This window comes from Python bivittatus, unplaced genomic scaffold, assembly GCF_059951505.1.
Source record: "Python bivittatus isolate LINGU-HERP-01145 unplaced genomic scaffold, Pbiv_v1 ctg000590_np1212, whole genome shotgun sequence".
NCBI classification, from domain to species: Eukaryota; Metazoa; Chordata; class Lepidosauria; order Squamata; family Pythonidae; genus Python; species Python bivittatus.
In genome coordinates this window covers 23,533,234-23,554,778 of record NW_028277086.1, presented here as the reverse complement: position 1 = coordinate 23,554,778, position 21,545 = coordinate 23,533,234, and the positions used below count along the sequence as shown (strand labels likewise).

General features: G+C 38.1%; 1 protein-coding gene across 1 annotated transcript; it reads right to left on the bottom strand.

The window, feature by feature from the left end:
- Positions 1-14,931: 14,931 nt before the first annotated feature.
- On the bottom strand, positions 14,932-21,524 carry CFAP418 (cilia and flagella associated protein 418). The gene is made up of 6 exons (XM_007425913.4): positions 21,352-21,524; positions 20,458-20,554; positions 20,271-20,335; positions 18,002-18,067; positions 15,976-16,071; positions 14,932-15,166 (listed from the first exon to the last, which is right to left on the bottom strand). The coding sequence occupies exons 1-6, from the start codon at positions 21,522-21,524 to the stop codon at positions 15,007-15,009; spliced, it is 657 nt and encodes a 218-aa protein (XP_007425975.1). The 3' UTR covers positions 14,932-15,006.
- Between the last annotated feature and the right edge of the window lie 21 nt (positions 21,525-21,545).

Here is a 21,545-nt window from a genome sequence, read left to right as displayed (position 1 = left end):
AGTTGTTTTTTTAATCCTAATATAATACAGGCAATCTAGGTAATTTCATCAGAGTTTATCATTTTGTTTAAAAAAAGACTAAAAAGGGTGGGAAAATACAAGCTATTTGAGTTCAGTAACACAGCTGGGTATCTTTATATAAGTGGCAGAAATGGTAGAACTCAGATTGAATTAGGTTTGCCTGAAATCCAGTATAGATCATGTTCTTGAGTTAGAAGGCTATTTTGAAGGAAAGCATTCCTATATGTAAAATAATTTTTAAAAATGGCTCATAAACAATACATGAAACCTTGAAGCTGTGGTGAAAACATTAAGGAACATTCAGTGTCAAGTAATAGGTAACAAGTATTCACTTGCATTTAACTGCTTTTAACATTTAACTGCTTGTTTTGCTCAGTGTTTCCATCTTCTCCGATGAGAGATGCATTAGCTGCAACCAGGTACCTTGTCTGAATGCAAGAAGGCAAATATTGTTTTAAGGGATTAAGCCCATGTCCTTGCACCCAATAATGTTGCAGAAGATATTCTGGTCTACCACAGAGGCTGCATGCATGCAAGACACCAAGCCAAAACAAAACAAAACAAAACAAAACAATTATTACTGCAATATGTAGATCCTGATAGTGTAGTTTGTAAACTAAGGTTATACTTTAGTGTTATGCATGAACCCAGTTAATCATGGCTTATGTAAAAACAATGGTTAGGCTATGGAACAGTATGAGGATTTTGGAATGCTTCCACAGGGGATCATGCCTGTTCTGGAGGGAAGTATGTTCTTTTCTTAAAATTAAGGTCAGCAACTGGTCTGAGAACTTGTTCATTTTCAAATGACTGATTTGTTGAAATACACAGGGAAATTGTCTAAATATTTTTGTCAGTAAAGGACTCCGAATATACAATAACTTGCAACTTAGTGAAGTAGCTAGGTATGATCAGAAGAAATGGTCATTATATTATTTCCCTTAGATGTTTCCTTAACCACTTTTTAGTTGAGTTTCTGTAAGTTGCACCCTCTTACATAGAAGTCCCTTTGTTCTCCAACACATTTTGTTCCTAGGATCCCATGTCCAAGATTTAGATTCTGAGTCAAACTTCTCTGGAATAATGCTGTCACTTGAATACACTGGCTTTAAGTCCCATTTTTGTTGTACTGATGACCTGCAATATTCGAGGGGTATAAATATGGAAATATTTAACTTTAAAAGGTTTCTAGTAAGACGGTAGAGATGAATAAAAGAAAACATTTTGGAGGTTGAAATCAGAGCTCCTTCTGTCCAGGCAAAGATCATAAATTGTTTCTTTCTGGCTCACTAAACTCAAGAATTGTTTTTCTTTTGTGGATTTGAATACTGTAACTTTTGAACATATGCCACATTCCTAAATGCCACAGGGCTTTTGCAAAAAAAACAAAAATTCTCATGTTTCTGTATCAATGTTTAACACAATTTGTAAACTAGTCTTACACTGCCATAAAAATGGCAGATTAACCCCCCACCCTTCATTCCTTGCTGAAACTGGAATGAAGCCACAAGGGTGGAGAGATTGTTTTCCAGGTTGAATCTCATCACATCCCTTGGGAGAAATTCTGGATTGCTTGTAGCCCAAGAACAAAAAGGGGATTTTCCTGTTGTTAATTGCAAAATGTAGCAAAAACTGATGTGCATGTATGTGTTCAGGCATAAAATGTACCTGGATTTTGATTTACTCTGACACTACCTAAGGACATGGGGGGGGGGTGTTAAAACATTCAGAATGGTCCCATGACTGCCTGATTGAAGCCCATCCCTTTTTCACCTGCATTGTTAATAACCATAAAAAAGGGACATGACTTCAATTTTGCAATTACAGCTGCCATTTTGAGTTTTTTGACCCCGTTATTAAACCTTACTAATGATTCTTAGTTTTTAAAGCAATATAAGAGACCCTATAATTCATAATTAATGATATACCGGAAAACTGTAATTTCTACATTTTAGATCTCGTTATTTGTATTTTACTCTTTTATTCTTTTTAGTTGTCTTTTCTGTTTATACTCTTTCTCTAAAATGTCTAATTAAAAAAAGAAATTCCACCCTTCCCCATTAGCCTCTGATCTGAAAATCCCAAATACGAATATATAAATATTCCCTTTTAAACAGAAAATGACTAAGATTTTTCCCCCCATGTCAGTGACCCACATTATCTCAGAGGGAATCTCTTGAAGGCCATATGTTTAGGGGAGGGACAAGACCAAAATGTGAGTATGGCTTCTCCTTTTTCTATGTTTTCTAAAACTGTTCCTCCTCCCACAGTGGATTTCTGGAGAACAAGATTGCTCTTGGCAGAAATCCAAACTTATGGCTTGCAAAGGGCTTTCAAAATTACGTTGAGAGCTACAGGGTTGCCTCTCTTGTTCTAAGTACACACACAATTATTCAGGCACAAAGTATAACATGGAGTGACCACAATCTGGTTTTAACAGAGTCTGAAGTCTGGCAGTTATATGTAGCTTCACATGTTGACCATTAAATAAACACACCCTCAATCAAAAAGAGCAACTCTGAACTACTAATAGAACTAGCTCTCTTCAGTTTAAAAAAAGAAACTCAGAAAATAGCAATAATTGGTATACACGATGGATAAAGAATAGGGAAAAACAGAGTCAGAAGCAGTAAGTACAGAACCTGGCTAAGAGTCTCTTTCTCCTCCTTGCAGGCTGGTTTGTAGTCTGTTTGCACAGCTTAGTTCTGGAATGTTCAGAGTGAAATGTTCTCTATGTTGCACCAGTCACAAGATCTTGCATGCATCATCTGAGGCCAAATTTCACTTTATTTCATCACAAAACAGTTGATGACTATTTGGAGAAGTTATGCTCTAACATTAAGGGAACAATATGAGTTTGTGTTTGATTTTTTTTAACATGCTGTATTGCTATCCTTCATTGCAAGATGAAGTGGCTATGGGTCCAAAGGCCTTCTGAATCCACTTTATAGTTCTGGATTGGGTCATGCTTCCTTTGTATGAAGTTGATTCACAAACTAGTTCACAGTTTGAGTAGTAAGAGGAAACTGTAGCCAGGGAGATCCTTTGCACAATTATATCTAGGGTGCCAGTTGTGTCCTTTCCTGGATCAGGAAGCATAGTACACAGACATTCATGCATTTGTCACCTCATGGTTGGACTACAGCAATTTATTCTTTGTAGGGTTGCTCCTGAAGGCCATCTGCAACTGGTTCAACACACACTGCCAAGTGGCTATGGGTGCACCTACATTTGCCCATGTTAACATCTCTATTCAAGGAGTTGCACTGGTGGTCAGTCAGCTTCCAGGTGCAGTTTAAATTTTTGGTTATTACCTTTAAAGCTGTTCTTGCCTCAGGGCCTGGATATTTTCAGGACTGCCTGCTCTGAAATGACTCTGCGGTCAAATCAGAGAGAGAAGGCCTCTTGAGGGTTCAATCCCCAAGACGTTCCACTATAGGGAGCCTACAGTCAGGCCTTCTCAATGCTGTCCCCATTTCTGTGGAACAGTTTGCCCTTGTACATAAGGATCACAATCTTCCTGATAGGTTTCTTTGGGTCTGTGAAAATATAGCCATTTGATAAAGCATTTGGGGATGTGAAGTTCAGGACTGCACTTCATGGATGCTGCTGCTATGGTGAAATTGGGACATGTTGCTTTTTATTTCAACAAACAAAATTTTGCCATCCTCTTAAGTGAACTGCTTACTAATGGTCAAAAATCAGTTATGTTTCTTTAAAGGGACCTGATGGTAAGACGAGAAAGGGGAAAATTAGCTGCAGTCTGTGATCTGGGACTGCCTCTATGCATTCATGACTATTTGCACATGTATCCCCAAAAAACAGAAAGCTGACAGTGGGACTGATGGAGTGAGAAAATGGAATTTATTTTAGCTGGAGTTGGCTAAAGCTGAAACCTTTACGAAGTATCATTGTCTCTTGATAGAGATTGTGCTTCTTGCTCCCAGTATGTTCTGAGGAACATTTGTACATTAGCAGGTATTATAAAGTTATCAGGGTACTGTCTAATCCAAGGGAAATGAAACTTTGTAGTGCAGCCTTTGGTCAGCTTGCTGCTTTGGGGAGATGGGAAACACTTTACAATGTATGACTGGCTTGAAACTGGAGAACAAATACAAATGTGAACTGGTTTCCAGACAATGAGAAATATATATTTTTAACCACTTTGCAACAAATGCCAAAGTCTCCATTCAAAGCTATAATAATATGTCCAGCAACAGTGCATGAAAGGGACATTGAGCAACATAGAAGGCCATGACAACCACCTTTTCTTGATGCTTTGAAGCTGAAGTTCAAGCTTCTCCAGGAGGGTTTTTTTGTTTTTTTTGCCCAGGACCAGGGGAAAAACACTTTCTTGTAGTTAAAGATCAGAAACTACCAAAGATGATAAAGGGTTCCTTCACCCTACAAACACTTCCAACAAACATTTGTTACACCAATGTTGACAACTTATCAAGAGTTAAATACCAACAATACATCATTTTACAAAAGTTCTTAACAATAACATATTCATCATTTGTACAAAGTTGCATCTCAAATTGTTTCATTAGCAAATCTATAATTCTTTTTATCCAACTTAAAACATTCAAACAATTACATATAAGTAAACCAATGACATGTAAAGCCTTCTAACTCTAACTATTCTTTTTAAAATTTAGTTCACCCTATCCCTTCTAATTTTTCCCAATGAAAGGGAATTTTATTCTTTTTCAGAACATCTGTCAAGATGGCATAGTCCTTTCTCTTCCTTAAAATCCTTACTGGTATTTCTTTAAGCATGGATATATCCACATTTTCAATATTAAATTTAGACTCAAAGTGTGCTTGCAAGACCAAATCCTTTGTTTTTCTCCTAGCAAACTGTACTAACACATCTCTTGGCTTACCATGTGCAATTGCATAGTTAGATTTCTTTTAAATGCTTTTGTATTTCCATGTTTGGAAATTCTCCTTGAAATCTCTGATTAAAGGATAACAGCCTTTTAACATAGGGCCAACAGAGCAAGATTATAAAACAAAATGTCTTCTTCAGCCTGTTAACCTTTTACTTACTAATTTTAGTTACTGAAAACAAGAACCAGTTACAGTTTATAAAACACAGTCTCCTTCTTGCAGCTTCCCAAGTCAAACAGGCTAGACAGATTTTGTTGACGTTAATGGGATTTGTAGCAGGACTGTAAATGAATTTCAGTTCTCAATTACACTAATGTAAACAAAAACTAATTTCCAAGGATTATATTGGATTTATTTCAGTGTCTAAAATATCCTTCTCCTATACCTTGAGCACCTTTTTAATTAAGTAGTTGTATCTTTAATCCAGGATGGTTCTCTAGTTTCCAAATTAACTCTGATATAGAATAAGTGGTTTAGCCAGTCATAATATACTTTGACAAATATAATCTCTGCCCATGGGACAGAACAATTGTCTATAACTCTGCACGTCATTATGCGCATTTTTAAATAGTTGAAAGGATCAGTTAAAATATACTGTGAAGCAATGATTGAGTTTCATCTCATTATGTACAAGGACTGATATAGTTAACTCCCTGTATATAATAGATATTCTAGCTGGGGGTTTTCTCTGACCCTACAAAATAAATGCTAATAGGGTCTACCATTTTGATCTCTGAAAAATGGTTGTTTTCTTTAATTCAAAACAGGCTCTGCATATAGATAGTAAATTACATTTGTGTCTTAACTGGTGTTTGTGATGTATCAGTATATGTATATGAAAGAGACACACATAACACAAAATTACTATCAAAACAAATGCCACAATACAATGCAGACTTAGGATTATCAGGACCATAGAATAGTTTAGACCACCTTCTCCAAGGGAAGGGAGAGACCTGCCAATAGAAAGGGAATGTGACCTTAGATGCTCCTTTCACCTCACAGAAAACTCAGCAACACTTGACTGATGGGGCATGCTGGGTGGATGGGAAGTAGGCAAGAAGGCATCCTAGTGTCCAAACAATTCTATTATTCAGAAGGGGGAAATAATAATCCCAACAGGTCTTTGAGTGATTATCCAAATAATTTCCAGATCTCCCCTACTATGGCAAATAGGATAGCTACATTAATTTACTGTGCCTACTGATTTCAATAGATTTCAATATATTTGTATTTGATTGTGTGCAAAGCCTCCATCTAAAGAATTCCTAAGAGTCCATCAAGCTCCTCTGAAAAAATCAACCTTCTCCAATTTAGAAAATTGCTTGCTATCTACCCATCATCATTGCATTGGATTCTGAGTTTACTTCAGAGTCTTCCTTACATTGGAGGAAAGGGACAGAGAGGCCATCTCACACTTCCTCCCTTCCTCAGTAGTCCCTTATATTTGTTGCAAAACTACTCTGGAAAACTGGGGGTCCTTAGGATTTACTAACGTGATGCAGGGAGGTAAGGGGGATTTGACAATGATTGCCCCACTGCTCTCCTCTGTGGAAAGCCACCACTGATTCCTAGTGCCTAGTGAATGGAAGAGCTAATTTAATTTTCAGAGATAAATTTTGACAAAACACTTAGAAATAAACATTAAGTGAAGAGTATTGTAGTAGAAAATGATGGCTCATTAACTCTAAATTGCATTGATCTTTTCTGTTCTGTTACATTATTTTGGTTGTAAAATGCAATTACTTATTCCCTAGGTTTATATCTAATTATTCCTCCAGGCATTCAAGGCAGGATACATTGTACTCCCCTCTCAATTATATCCCATAACAATTCTGTCAGGTAGGCTGGATAACATGTTTGACGTATTTTTATTACAAAAATCCTGAATGCATAATGCAGTATTCATATAATCCTGACAGTTTGTGGAATGGCTTGAGGGAAGAATTGAAAATGTACTAGACCAAACTCAGGGTAAGACTGCCCTCTACAGGAACATTCTTTTCAATTTAAATATGCTGCCTAGAATCATGGACCTCATCAACTTAAATTTAATCATGGACCTCATCAACCTCTGCCTCACTACCTACTTTCAGGCTGATGGACAAATATGTCAACAAATCAGAGGAACACCCATGGGATCACCACTCTCAGGACTCATAGCCGATACAGTAATGCAGCATCTAGAAACTATAGCTCTCATACACATACTGCCCAAAGTATGGATCTGCTATGTAGACAACACGTTCATCATAATAAAAAAGGAATAACTAGAGAAAACACATGAAACAATCAACAACATCTTCAAAAGAATAAAATTCACAAGGGAAAAAGAAAACAACAACATAACACCCTCGCTGGATATCATCAGCAGAGGAAATGACGGCAAATTAGAAACACAAGTCTATCGAAAAACAACCCACACTGGCCAAGTGCTCTATTACCAAAGTAACAACCCAACCTCCCACAAGAGGAGCTGTGTAAGAACATTATTCAGACAATTACAAACAAACTGCAGCAACCCAGATAACCAGAAAAAGGAAACAGACAATTTATACAACATTTTCCAACAAAACAGATACCCACACAACTTTATCAAAAAGGGCCTGACCACTTGACCCACTATAGCAGGACCAACATAAGCTATGAAAAGGATAACACTGCCATACATCAAAAACATTTCAGAAACAACCAACAGACTATTACAACCATACGACATCACTGTAGCACACAAACTAACTAAAGCCCTCGAAAACATGGCCCACAAACCAAAAGACCCAGAAACCCAGGAAGAAAAAACAGGAGTCATCTACAGCATACAGCATAGGGACTGTAACAGCCACTATGTAGGACAGACAGACAGAAGACTAGCAGGGCGCATCCATGAACACCAACTAGCAGTCAGAAGGCACGATCAAAACTCCTTAATCTCACAACACATGGACAGACTCAACCATAATTTCAACTGGGAAACTGTCAGCATCCTAGACCAAGCTAAATCCAAAAATGCTAGGTAATTCCTGGAAGCTTGGCATTCAGACAAATCAACCAACAATAGACACATAAACTACATTTACACCCCATTCAAAAGAGACAATAAAAAAGCTAAGAAGGAAACAAAAAGACCAGAACACATCCTCTCCAGCAATCAGAGGATAAGCAGGGATTAACCCCAGACAAACAACCAAGCAGGAAACAACACCCTAACCAAGGAATTACCAAGGAGAAAACCATACCCCCACCAACACTGGCAGGACATGTTATTGTAAACAGGGAGCAAATCCCACACTCACTAGTACTGATGATGTTACCTAGTCTAGCAATGAAACGTGTGCAAGCAAACAACCAAGCTCAGAGAGCACCAAGGACTCCATAGTTCAACTCTGAGCTACATATTTCTTTTCTATTAAATATGCTGCTTTTAAACAAATCCTTGCTGTGATTTGAGAACCCTGGAAATTTTTCTAATTTCAAATAGCAGCTTTTAATGTTTGTTCCATTTAAAGGGAGTACCTTCTCCAAAGAGCAACTGGATCCCAGCAGGTAGACTCCTATGGGGCTGCCTGAGATGGAGCAGAATTTCAACATACGCTTCAGTTAATGGGAAAGCTTTCTGTCATGAAATTAAATTTTGGAAAAGCTTCAACTGTTCAAGTGTCCGGCTAATATTAAAGGCACTAGAATGGCATTATATCAGTTTTTAAAAAGTAGCATCTATAAATGAAAACTAAAAACCAAGTGGAGATAACAAGTACTGCATTATGAAGTAAAGTGTTATTTTTATCTGTCTTGTGTCAGTCCCTCCATCCATCAAGTATCTTTCTCTCAAGCAACTGGCGCTCAAAATGGACTGTTTGTTCCCTTCTATGCTTTTTATTTCCCAGATCTTAAAACTACCCCCAAATTTACTGTTAGTTGCATGGGATGGGAATCAGCATCTGTACCAGTGCTGACTTTTATATTTCCAACAGCAACTGAAGAACAAGGATATAAGCATGATTAAAACTGGAGAAATGGGCTAGGGGAGGAGAACATGGAATCTCACAACATAAAAATGTATCTTTGATAATTCTATTATTTTATTGCTTCTATTTTGCCTAGATTTAGTAAAGGCTCTCCTTTACTTGAGGTTTATTGATTATACTTTCTTCATCTGGAAATGAATCTCTCATCAGGATTGAAATTTACATTACGTTCTAGTCTTAAGGAGAATTTTTATAAAAGGATGTATCATTGATATTTGTCACCAGAAAAACTGTTTAGAATATATAAAGGCACTTCAAATATTTGCTGGAAATACAAACAACATTTTATCAGGGACATTTTATCATGTTTGATGGTCATGTAAAAAAGCCAAAAATTGTTGGATACAAATAGATACATTAATTCAGATTTGAGAGATTAAAGTAAAACTGAAACCAAAGATTTTTCTTTTGGGACTACTGGACAGGCAACTAGAAAAAAGTCATGGAACTTTGTATAAGACAACTGCAGCAAGACTATTATATGCTCAAAAGTGGAAAGGTTCGACACTACCCACAATGGAGGAATGGTTGGTGAAGATGATGAAACTTGTAGAGATGGCTAAATTAACTTCCTTGATCAGAGAAAAGACAACATCTACATATATGGTTGACTGGAAACCCCTTATAGACTACTGATTGATTGATTGATTGATTGATTGATTGATTGATTGATTGATCAAACTTACTGTGGGGCAAAAAAGTATTTAGTCAGCCACCAATTGTGCAAGTTCTCCCACTTAAAAAGATGAGAGAGGCCTGTAATTTTCATCATAGGTATACCTCAACTATGAGAGACAAAATGGGGAAAAAAATCCAGAAAATCACATTGTCTGATTTTTAAAGATTTTATTTGCAAATCATGGTGGAAAATAAGTATTTGGTCACCTACAAACAAGCAAGATGTCTGGCTCTCACAGACCTGTAACTACTTCTTTAAGAGGCTCCTCTGTCCTCCACTCGTTACCTGTAGTAATGGCACCTGTTTGACCTTGTTATCAGTATAAAAGACACCTGTCCACAACCTCAAACAGTCACACTCCAAACTTCATTATGGCTAAGACCAAAGAGCTGTTGAAGGACACCAGAAACAAAATTGTAGACCTGCACCAGGCTGGGAAGGCTGAATCTGCAATAGGCAAGCAGCTTGGTGTGAAGAAATCAACTGTGGGAGCAATAATTAGAAAATGGAAGACATACAAGACCACTGATAATCTCCCTCGATCTGGGGCTCCACGCAAGATCTCACCCTGTGGGGTCAAAATGATCACAAGAACAGTGAGCAAAAATCCCAGAACCACACGGGGGGGACCTAGTGAATCACCTGCAGAGAGCTGGGACCAAAGTAACAAAGGCTACCATCAGTAACACACTACGCTGCCAGGGACTCAAATCCTGCAGTGCCAGATGTGTCCCCCTGCTTAAGCCAGTACATGTCTGGGCCTGTCTGAAGTTTGCTAGAGAGCATTTGGATGATCCAGAAGAGGATTGGGAGAATGTCATATGGTCAGATGAAACCAAAGTAGAACATTTTGGTCTAAACTCAACTCCTCGTGTCTGGAGGAGAGAGAATGCTGAGTTGCATCCAAAGAACACCATACCTACTGTGAAGCATGGGGGTGGAAACATCATGCTTTGGGGCTGTTTTTCTGCAAAGGGACCAGGATGACTGATCCGTGTAAAGGAAAGAATGAATGGGGCCATGTATCGTGAGATTTTGAGTGAACACATCCTTCCATCAGCAAGGGCATTGAAGATGAAATGTGGCTGGGTCTTTCAGCATGACAATGATCCCAAACACACCGCCCGGGCAACGAAGGAGTGGCTTCGTAAGAAGCATTTCAAGGTCCTGGAGTGGCCTAGCCTGTCTCCAGATCTCAACCCCATGGAAAACCTTTGGAGGGAGTTGAAAGTCCGTGTTGCCCAGCGACAGCCCCAAAACGTCACTGCTCTAGAGGAGATCTGCATGGAGGAATGGGCTAAAATACCAGCAACAGTGTGTGAAAACCTTGTGAAGACTTACAGAAAACGTTTGACCTCTGTCATTGCCAACAAAGGATATATAACAAAGTATTGAGATGAACTTTTGATATTGACCAAATACTTATTTTCCACCACGATTTGCAAATAAATTCTTTAAAAATCAGACAATGTGATTTTCTGGATTTTTTTTCCCATTTTGTCTCTCATAGTTGAGGTATACCTATAATGAAAATTACAGGCCTCTCTCATCTTTTTAAGTGGGAGAACTTGCACAATTGGTGGCTGACTAAATACTTTTTTGCCCCACTGTATTCCCGCCCATCTCCCCCCAATGGGGAGCGGGTTTTGCATGAAATGGAAAAAATGCACTTATGACTTGTTTTGATGATTAGGAAAAAAATGGATAATAGAAAAGAGTGAGCTTTTTTTTGTAATCATAGAGTAAGAGATAACTTTGTAATCATACTTATATTTGCTGCAAAGGAAATTGGAAACTTCATCTATTTCTTTCTATTCTCTCTTTTTGCACTTTTGCTTTTTCTCTTTTCTTTCTCTTTTTCTTTGCTTTTTTATTCTGTATTAGTTTGTGTTTTTATGTTTTTAAAACATTTAATAAAATTTGTGTGTGTGTGTGTAAAAATAAATAAAGGAAATGAATCTCTCATCAAATTCCATCATGACTTCAACCATTTCCACCTTGCCGTCAACCTTAGCCTAGACCTATCTACAGAACAAGTTCACTTCCTTGATGTTACCCTAAAACTACACAATGGTTACATAAACACCACATTATAAAGGAAACCTACAGATTGACATGCATACCTAAATGCTTCCAGCTTCCATCCAGAACACACCACCAAATCAATCATCTGTAGTCAGGCTCTATGCTACAACCACATTTACTCTAACTCACTTGACAGAGATGCTCAAGTGATGGAATTAAACCAGGCATTCAGAAAACTGAACTACCCACCCAAGGAGATTAACAAACAAATCAAGACAGCCAGATCAATTCCCAAGGATGAACTATTAAAAGCTGGAACAGAAACAGAACATCACTAGTTGTTACCTACAGCTCACAGCTCAAGCTACTGAAACACATTATTAATAAGCTACAGCCCATACTGGACAATGACACTGTACTTTCTTAGGCACTAGGTGGTAGGCCCATGCTTGCATACAGACAACCACCCAATCTGACACAGATTCTCATAAGCAACAAGAAACCACAGGACGATGCCAACATGGGAACCAGTCCTTGCTAAAAACCCAGATGTCTACGTTGTCTCCACATCTACACCAACAGCACCACGACAGGCCCTAACAAGTACACGCACAGGATTAGAGTACCTACACATGTGCTTCCTCCAATGTTATATATGCCATCATCTGCCAGCAATACCCCTCTGGATTCTACATAGGATAAATGGGGCAAACTTTGCACAAAATAATTGACACGAATTTGACATCAGGACTCAAAAACAGGACAAAATAATATCAGAGCATTTCAGCCTCCGAGAACACTCCATGGCAGATATCAAAGTGACTGTTTTGGAAAAGTGGGACTTTAACAGCACCATTGAACAAGAAATTGTTGAGCTCACATACATCAAAAGGTTTCAGGCAATGGAATTTCAATTGTTAATTGAATTAAGTACTTGTAAGCTGTCTCACATGTAACCTTCATCTGCATAACCAATCTATCTCTCCCTTCACCCCACCTTTGGCAGCAAAACTGCTGACTTTCAATATTGCAATTTCCATCTGTTCAGTGTGCTTAAAAAAAAAGGAAAATAGGTCTATCAAAATCTAGTTAATCCTTTCACCTAACCCCCCCAAAACAAAAAGGGATCCTGCTCTGATATCTGATTTTTTTTTTGTCCAAAATTAACATAAGAGAGAGAAATGTACAGCCCACTGCCTAAAAAAACAACACATGCCTACCCTGTATATGAAGGGATCAAAGAAAACAGGACAGAGTCAGAATTGTATATTGTTACCACACAAATAAACTGTATTTGGCCTGAGGTATAGCATAATGAAGGCATTCAAACTGATAATGTAACTGACAGGTTCTTCAAAAGACAGCTGATATTTGATTACAAGCTATCTGCTATTATCAAACAACTGAGCTTGAAGAATAACAAGAGAATTCGATGCATACTTATAAGGAATAAATTCAGTGTGGTTAACATACATAATCTAAGGATCTTCACTGTAAGCTAAGCCATTATTATCCACATACTGTACATAGAGGTTAGTGTACGCATACATATACTTACATATGAGGTATCAGTGGAAGTAAGTTGCTACATACCGCACAGCCATCATACTAGCTTTCAAGAAACATCTACTCAACAGCCAATATGAATGGTCCAACTGAGTGATCAACACATTCAAAGAATGTTAGTATCTATATTCCCCAACTCACCTGCTATTACTATTTATTATTATTAACAATAGTGCAGTTATATAGTACTTTCTTGTAAAATGCTCCACAAGTTTCACATTTATTAACTAAGTAATACCATATCATCAGGACCAATAACCAGAATTGCACTGAGCAACTGATATATGAAATATAATAATTTTACTCAGAAATGCCAAGAACATAATGTTTTAATGATTATAGCATTACAGAAAAAATCTGAGCAGGGATTGATTTCCATGTTATACAGGCTTAGCTATGAATTTATTTGCATTATGATTCTAAACAGATTATTTTATCTGTATTATTTTTTGCATAATAATACCAAAATTGTTTGTATTATAATTCTAATCATATTCCACATTATAAAAAACGGAAATCAACGGCACCTATTTGTGTGTAATGTGTTTCTGATAAAGTAATGAACTATAGTTATTATTTTAGCATGCTGTTATTTCAGTCATATTGTTTACTACTGACCTGTTATAAATCTTTAAACTACAATCCATTTCTAAATTTTCAGTGCTACAGAAAAATTACTAAACATATTATTGGTTGGACATATTACAGGTTGGAAAAATTAAATATAAACAAGAATTACATTTTGGACATATTTGGTCAATACAACTTAGCAAATCATGATATGACCAGAAGAGGAAAACAGATACAATAAGTCAGGACAACCTTTATATAATATTTTGATTTTAGGATTTAAACAAAACACTCAAATGTGCCAACAACGACAATAAAAAAGGCATTTGACCATTTTCTGATTAGCTTAAATGCTGTGCAGTGATTGAAAGATGAAGACACCCTCCATCTAATTTTATGTATACTTGTGCCTTTCACAAAGAAGCACAGTTGATTCAAAATATTAATTCAGAAAACTTTCTGGCTCCTAATGATGCTCATTATTGGAAAAACTCTGCAAGATGACCAGAGATGAAAATAAACAGTGTACAGCCCAATTCAATGCATATTTACTTGGAAGCAAGTGCCAGTGGGGTTTACTTCCATGTGTGTATGCATTGAAACGGCATTATGAATATGGTTTGTAACTAGTAATTATGTTTTTCAGAATTTTGGAGCTGCAGTGTCTTTTTCTTTGTCAGTTTGAACTAGCCTGCTATTCTAATTGCATAATTCAGCTTCTCATACAAGGTTTAAGATAATACTGCTGTAAGTTTGCATTAATTTGACTATAACAACAGCCGGATAAGAGCAGAATTATCAGAATCTCCATCAAAATATATTAAGTGCCTAAATATTTTATATTTCAGACACCATAACAGATTACTAACCATATTAAGCTAGTGCTCTAGTCAAAGAATAAGATTTTCACATGTCTTTTCTGGGAAGCATTTTCTTTTCAGTTTTATTATTCTTTTATTGGTGTTAGTGGAAGGAGCTGTCAAATCCAAAGACCTTTACCAGTGTAACATTTAATGAAAACAATTTTGCTAGCTTGGTTCTATAAGCAATTAGATGTTAAGCCTTTGGACAGTTATAGCCAAATTAGTGAGTTCATAATGCAAAGTGCTCACTTTATACTGGAACAGTAAGATCTACACAGAGCATCCTCAGTGTATCCTACATGATGCCGAGCAATGAACAGATGATTTTCATACAGACATGAATACTGCAGAAAACAAGCCAACATCAGCCAATATGTTTGCTACAAACCCAACGGAGCTGTCGGTCCATAGTGAGATCTGTTAATTCATCTATAGATCTCCAAGTGCATTGGCAGGCATAGGCTCGTGACCCCTTCTTCATTAGCATCTTTGTTTTCAATTTGCTGAATTCAGGCATGTTATTCCTAAGAATTAAGAACATTTTATTTCAACTGAGGTTCTGGAATGGTTTTAAAGTATCATTGCTTAGAATAAGAGAGCCACTGAGTAGAAGCACTTTCATTCACACAGTGGGTGTGAATCTCCAGTGTCTGTCAACTTCTGACTACTAAGTTGATTCTGGAAAGATTGTTACTGTACAGAAGTAGTACTGGTGGCGTGTGTGTTTATGCATGCAAAGGAGCTGCGATGGGAAGGGACCTGCTCTTTTTTGCAAGGCAGACGAGACCTTTAGATGCTGCTGAACTGCAACTCACAACAGTCCTAGGTAGTATGGCCAACAGCTTCACCACCCCGATGAAGACCAAAATCCTTCCCTTGTTTCTTCAATGGAAAACTACTGAATCAATATTTTACACCAGATATTCTGAAAGTGGAAAAGTTCAGCTCTTTACCAGGTGCTGCATATAAAAAAATTAAAAAATAACCCCATGCCATTATACAGGCATAATTTTGACATTGTATTATAGGAACAGCTTCTCTGTGTATTTATGATTCAATCATAATCACATACACTTAAAAATCTCTCTCTCTCTTGATGGAATTTAGTCTCTAGTAAATGTGTTTAGGATTGCAAATGGCCAGAAACATACTTGACATGAAATGAGAATCACAATCAAAACTTTCATTTATTCTCCCAAATAGCTTTGGGAGAAGGGAAAACATCTATGCTAAAAATATCTGTTCTATCAAAAAATAATTTGGCATAATCTACCAATACACTTCCAATGGGAATACACTTAGAACTCCTGATAATATTGTCCATAATGCATACCTAAAAAAGAGGTAATCACATGATTTATCCCACTGATAGTCATTATAATGCAAAACACGAAAGTCACATGCAGTGCAACGTAACTGATCACAAGTTCTGTTGAAAGAAAGAAGGGACAAATGTTACTGGTTTATTTAAACAGAATGAATATGAGCCCTCCCCCCCCCCCCATTAAAGTGCACTGATTTAAAATGTTGCAATGTTCAACAATGTTGTTCAATTAACTGGGAGTCCTTTTTTCGTCGATCAATCAATTAACATTAATTGTAAAGACATTGGGCAGGTCAGGGGACAAGCCTTATGCGGACAAGTACAACCTCCCCCTGCAAGATATTTATATATTGCTTCCTATGGTGAAACATCATGAAATGGTTTACAGTAAAATACATACAAAAAGAATACATTAGAACAATACAAAACACTACTCAATAAAGCACATTCATTGAAATGGGGACAGCAATATTCTTCCAAGATTCACATAGGGAAGGTCTGGATGAAGAAGTCAGTTTTTAACAGGTACCTAAAATACTAGATGTTTCCTGAATTTCAAGGGGAAGAGTATTCCAGGATGCTGGCATCACCAAAGAGGAGACCTGCCTGAGAGCAGCTGTCATTTGGCATTCACCAGTTCTCTGTACACATAACAGGACTTTACATGCAATCCTAAGGTCACCTGGTTTCAAGTTGTTTAGGGCCTTTTAATGATGAAATATAACTAAGAATATAAACAATGAATCTGATTTAGGAGCTAACTGGTAACCAGTGCAATTGTTTCAATAAAGATGTAAAAAAGTATATAGCCAGATTCTTCTCTTGGCAACTTGGCTGCTGTATTCTGCACCAGCTGCGGATACCAGACCAAGGAAAAGGTATACCCACATGTGGCCAGTAAGCATCAAAAGCTACTGGGAGATCAAGCAAGAGCTATTCATTTCCCACAGGAGGTCATCTATCAGGATGATCATACATGATTCTATCCCAAAATCAGGTCCTGAACTGAGACAGCAAAGCATGAAGATAACTGGTCTCTGCCAGGGACACCTACACTGCAGACACCGTCCTCTGGCTATTTGTGACTGTGGTAGTTGGTAAAAGCCTTTGGATCTAATCTTCACCATGAGGTGGTCTAGCCATGACACTGGAGTAACTATAACTTCCCTAATATCCAGGCCACTTCTCAAGCTGAGGCAAAAACTAAATTGAGGGTGCTCTCCACTGTATGCATGGGAATGGTAAGTGTTCGAGATGGACCCATAACTATAATGGAGACCTTGAAATCCTAAACAAACCTGCTAAGGCAGCATTTGGGACTACAGTTCTGGGGTTTTCCAGTCTTGCAACCCTGACCTCTCAAAGTCTGTCCACCCTTGCTCTAGATTACAGTGGTACCTCTAGTTACGAACTTAATCCGTTCTGTGACTCTGGTTGCAACTCGAGTTGGTCTCAAGTCGAGGTAAAGTTTCCCATAAGGTTCAATGTAAATACAGTTAATCCGTTCCGCCCTCCGAATTTGGTCGCACCACGAGGCAGATTTCCCCATAAGGTTCAATGTAAATATGGCTAATCCGCCCTCCGAATTTGGTCGCACCCCGAGGTAAATTTCCCCCATAAGGTTCAATGTAAATACGGCTAAACAGTTCTGAAACGTATGCATTTTATTTTTAAACCTCAAAAACCTTCCAAACGCCACAAAAACCTTCCAAACGCCACAAAACACACCACAAGCCTCACCGAACATCTCCTTGCTACCGCAATCTCGCCCACAGGAAACCGCGACCGCGTGGCAGCAGAGAAAATGGCTACAGATCCGGTTTGTAAGTAGAGGCGGAGTTCGCATGTTGAGGTAAATTTTTGGGGCTGGAGCTGGTCGTATCTCGAAAAATTCGTAAGGAGGGGCGTTTGTAACTAGAGGTACCACTGTATATTAGATGGTTAATGTTCAAATTCAGCAGAAAGCAGCATCCTATATTCCTTCACATTGTGAGGTGTAATTAACATGACCAGTGGTATCAAAAAGAAATCATACCTCTGTGAAATATTTGTTCCAATACCATATGATGCTGCGCTTCCACCTAGGTATACTGGGCAACATCTACAAGAAATAAAATTGGGAGTCTTTAAAAACCACAGTCACATTATAAACATTTGATTTCTTAGGCTTTATTATCATAGTGAATGGGGGAATCTTTTCAACAAACCTATATTCCTGGAAGAATGATAAAGCAGGGCAAATCAGAATAAGTTTATGTGTATTAATCAACAGCAAAAAAAAAAAGTGCCCATTAATTAACAAATAATACTATAGAAGATTAAATTATGAAATTAAACCACTAGTCATAAAATATCAAGCACAGTTGAAATAATAAATGATGCTAATACTTAGAAAACTATCAGAGACGCAGACCTGGATCCAGATTAGGTTGGCTACTAAAGTATTGTGGCCTTTGCTGGCTTATTATGTTTGGAACTGTTGCCCATAAACTGAGAGTTACAGAACCTCTCTTACTGCCTTCAGATCATGCCACAAAACTCATCTTTTCTATAGAACCTGACCAACCTTAGGGGTACTCAGACTATTAACTTATGGAAACATTCTAGAACTCTGAAATTTATCAGAATGAGGTATAATTATTTATTATTTAGAATTAAGGCCTAGTAATATATTTTGAATATTAGAACTGAACTAAATTTATAGTGCCTTTCCAAACAAAATCCTTTGTTTCTTCCCTTTTTCATTGTATACATTTAACTCTATAATTTCAGGGGAAATTGAGTCATTTTGTTGTTGCTATGATTTCAACAATTGGGAATCAGTTTTTTTTAAAAACAAATTTACACATCCATTTGAGAACATCCAAAAATCTACCAGTAGTTCTTGATCTATTTGACATCTGGTTCCCCACTTGGCACCTGAAGGAAAAAACATGTCTGCCAGCACATTCTTTATGTTCACTGAATCTCCCTGTTTCCCTTAATTAAATGTTTATGATGCTCTTAATTTTAAAAATATGAATAGGAAGCTAGGATGCTATAAACCAAAATCCTATCCTCATCTTGTATTTTTACAATGCCTCTAGGCCCCACATAAAACCCAGAGGCACTCTTAGAAAATAAAATGGTGAGTGGCTACTGTCTAATCTTTTACTTTCTGGTATAAGGGCGTTGTAAGGCTGGATGCGGTCACAATGGCAACTATTTTGTGCCTATAACATAGTTCCAAAATTCCAAATGGCCCTGAAGGGTTGGGATCCGTATTCTCTAGTCTGCTGTAACTAAGACTGCATACTTCTCTGGGAATGAGTTTCACTGAACTCAGTGGAACTTACTTTTGTAAAGACAAGTATATCTCATAGTGGAAATTCCACTAATCATAATAGAATTTATTTCCATGTACAAGATTATGTTATCAGTCCATCCATCCTAATCTGTCACCCTATTCTCCAGATTCTTAGCCGGCAACCTTATGGGAAAGTGGAGTAACTGCAACTTAGCCTAAGCATGCATAGCTGAAATAACCACATGCTTTCCTTGCTTTCAGTTCCTTCCATATACAGTAATACCTCGGTTCACGAACGCTTCTGTTCACGAACAATTCGGTTCACGAACACACCGTTTGCAAAATTTTGCTTCCATCCGCGAACTCCGCATTGGGTGATGAACATGACCCGCGGCCATTTTCCCTGCTGTGACATGTGGTCATGGCTTCCTGTAGGGAGGGGGACTCTCCCTCCAAACAATAACTGCCTCCCCACCTGCCTTCCTGTCCTCCACCCCAGAAGTCGCCTCAAGCAAGGTTAGTGTTCTCTCTCTTCATAGTGTACTGTACTGTACTTTGTTTCATATTTTTGTGGTTAAAAAAAAAATACATATGGTTCAGAACGGATTAACCGTATTTACATTGAACCTTATGGGAAAATTTGATTCAGTTGGCGACCAAAATCGGTTGGCGACCACATTCGTAGGGGTCAGAACGGATTAACCTTATTTACATTGAACCTTATGGGAAAATTTGATTCGGTTCGCGACCAATTTGGTTTGCGACCAGAGTCGTGGAACGAATTAAGTTCGTGAACCGAGGTACCACTGTACTCTGTTGTTTTGATTATCTCAAACTTCAGTTTTGAGTGCTTATGCACACAATTGTTGCAAAATAGGTGCAACAATTCTAGATGGAGTCTAAGAGCAACTAATTCTGGATCCAACCCAAGATCTCTTTGTTGACTCACTGCCAATGTAATGAAATTCAAGTTAGCTACTGATTAAACATTATTTATTTAGTTGTAAATCTTACTTACTTCTTACCATGGGTTTGAGTGGAGGTATTGTTATTTTCAGATGCCGAGCTGAATGATCTAGGAGTCTAACAAAAAGAAAGAGAACAAAGGACCAGTTAACCAGCTGTATAATCATAAGGAACAGGTGAAGGGTTAGGGAAAAAACACACTGACCTATGTGTCTTTCTTTTCTCAGAGATATACTTACTGTGAAATTTCTGGCATAAGTATTTTCATCTATATCTTTAATTATTTCATCTATGTCCTCTTCTTCATTGGCTCCTTTTGTCAATATTTTAGTAAATCTAGAGAAGAAAATAGAAGAGAAGCATCACTTGGTAAAAATGTAGTCATATTGTTCTGCCAAAAAAATACAAAAAACAAAACACTCCCCTCACAATTCTGTAGCTGAGCAATACCTTTATTAGAAGTTAACCATAATGTAACATAATGCAACAAAAAAGCCTTTGAGATTCTCCAGATTAGATAGGACAAAAAGCAGGGAAATGTGGAAAAGTAGAAATATCAACAATTTGATTGAATGTTGTGGCATGGAGCAGAACTGAAAAAGGCAGCAATAATTGCACAGAAAGAATTTACTGCTGGCTGAGAGAAAATCCACAAAGATAAGAAGGGGGAAATCATAGAAATATGTTTGTCCCCATTTTTGGTTTCCGATTGAGCACTGTCATATGCTAGCCCAGAGCATCACTCATAATCAGTAAACAGAAGAGAGCAGCTGCTGATGGCCTTTTCCAAAAACTAAAGAACTAGGGAGTCTTTTAAAAAGCAACCGTTACTCGGAAGAAACTCCGTGTGTTCAAAGAGACTTAACCTTATGTGTGCTTATTACTGCAGCTTACAAAGTTTAGAATAATATGCATTAAAAAGGGAAGTCCTCTTTCCGTTGCCTGGGCCCTCCTGATGTGACGTGAACTGATCGGGAATGACAGGCCAACCCACCTGGAGGGCGCCAGGTAGGGGACCGCATCGCTGGGGCACCGGAAGTGTTCCAATCCCCTGCAACCTGCCTTTTCTCTCAGCCTCAGCGGTCAAGGAGGGGGAGGGAGAGGGGGAGGGCACGAGCATGCGCACTGCTCACCTGGCCCTCTCCCCCGCTGCGGCCGCCTCAGCCTCCGCCTCTTCTTCCTTCTCAAGGAGGCGGTCCCTTTTCCGCCCCTGGCTGGCTCGGAGCCGCTCCGAGCAGTCCCGCCTCGAGAGACGACAAAACTTGTTCTCTACCTCGTCTAGCAGCGCATCCAGGTCGTCCGCCATCTTAGCCCGTCTCCCCGGCTG

Bases quoted from the DNA above. Each gene is read 5' to 3' on its own strand.
- CFAP418 (XM_007425913.4), bottom strand. From the start codon at position 21,524: ATGGCGGACGACCTGGATGCGCTGCTAGACGAGGTAGAGAACAAGTTT. The intron at 20,555-21,351 runs GTGAGCAGTGCG...TTTCTTCTCTAG, and splicing joins GCAGCGGGGGAGAGGGCCAG to ATTTACTAAAATATTGACAA. The intron at 20,336-20,457 runs GTAAGTATATCT...TCTTTTTGTTAG, and splicing joins CTTATGCCAGAAATTTCACA to ACTCCTAGATCATTCAGCTC.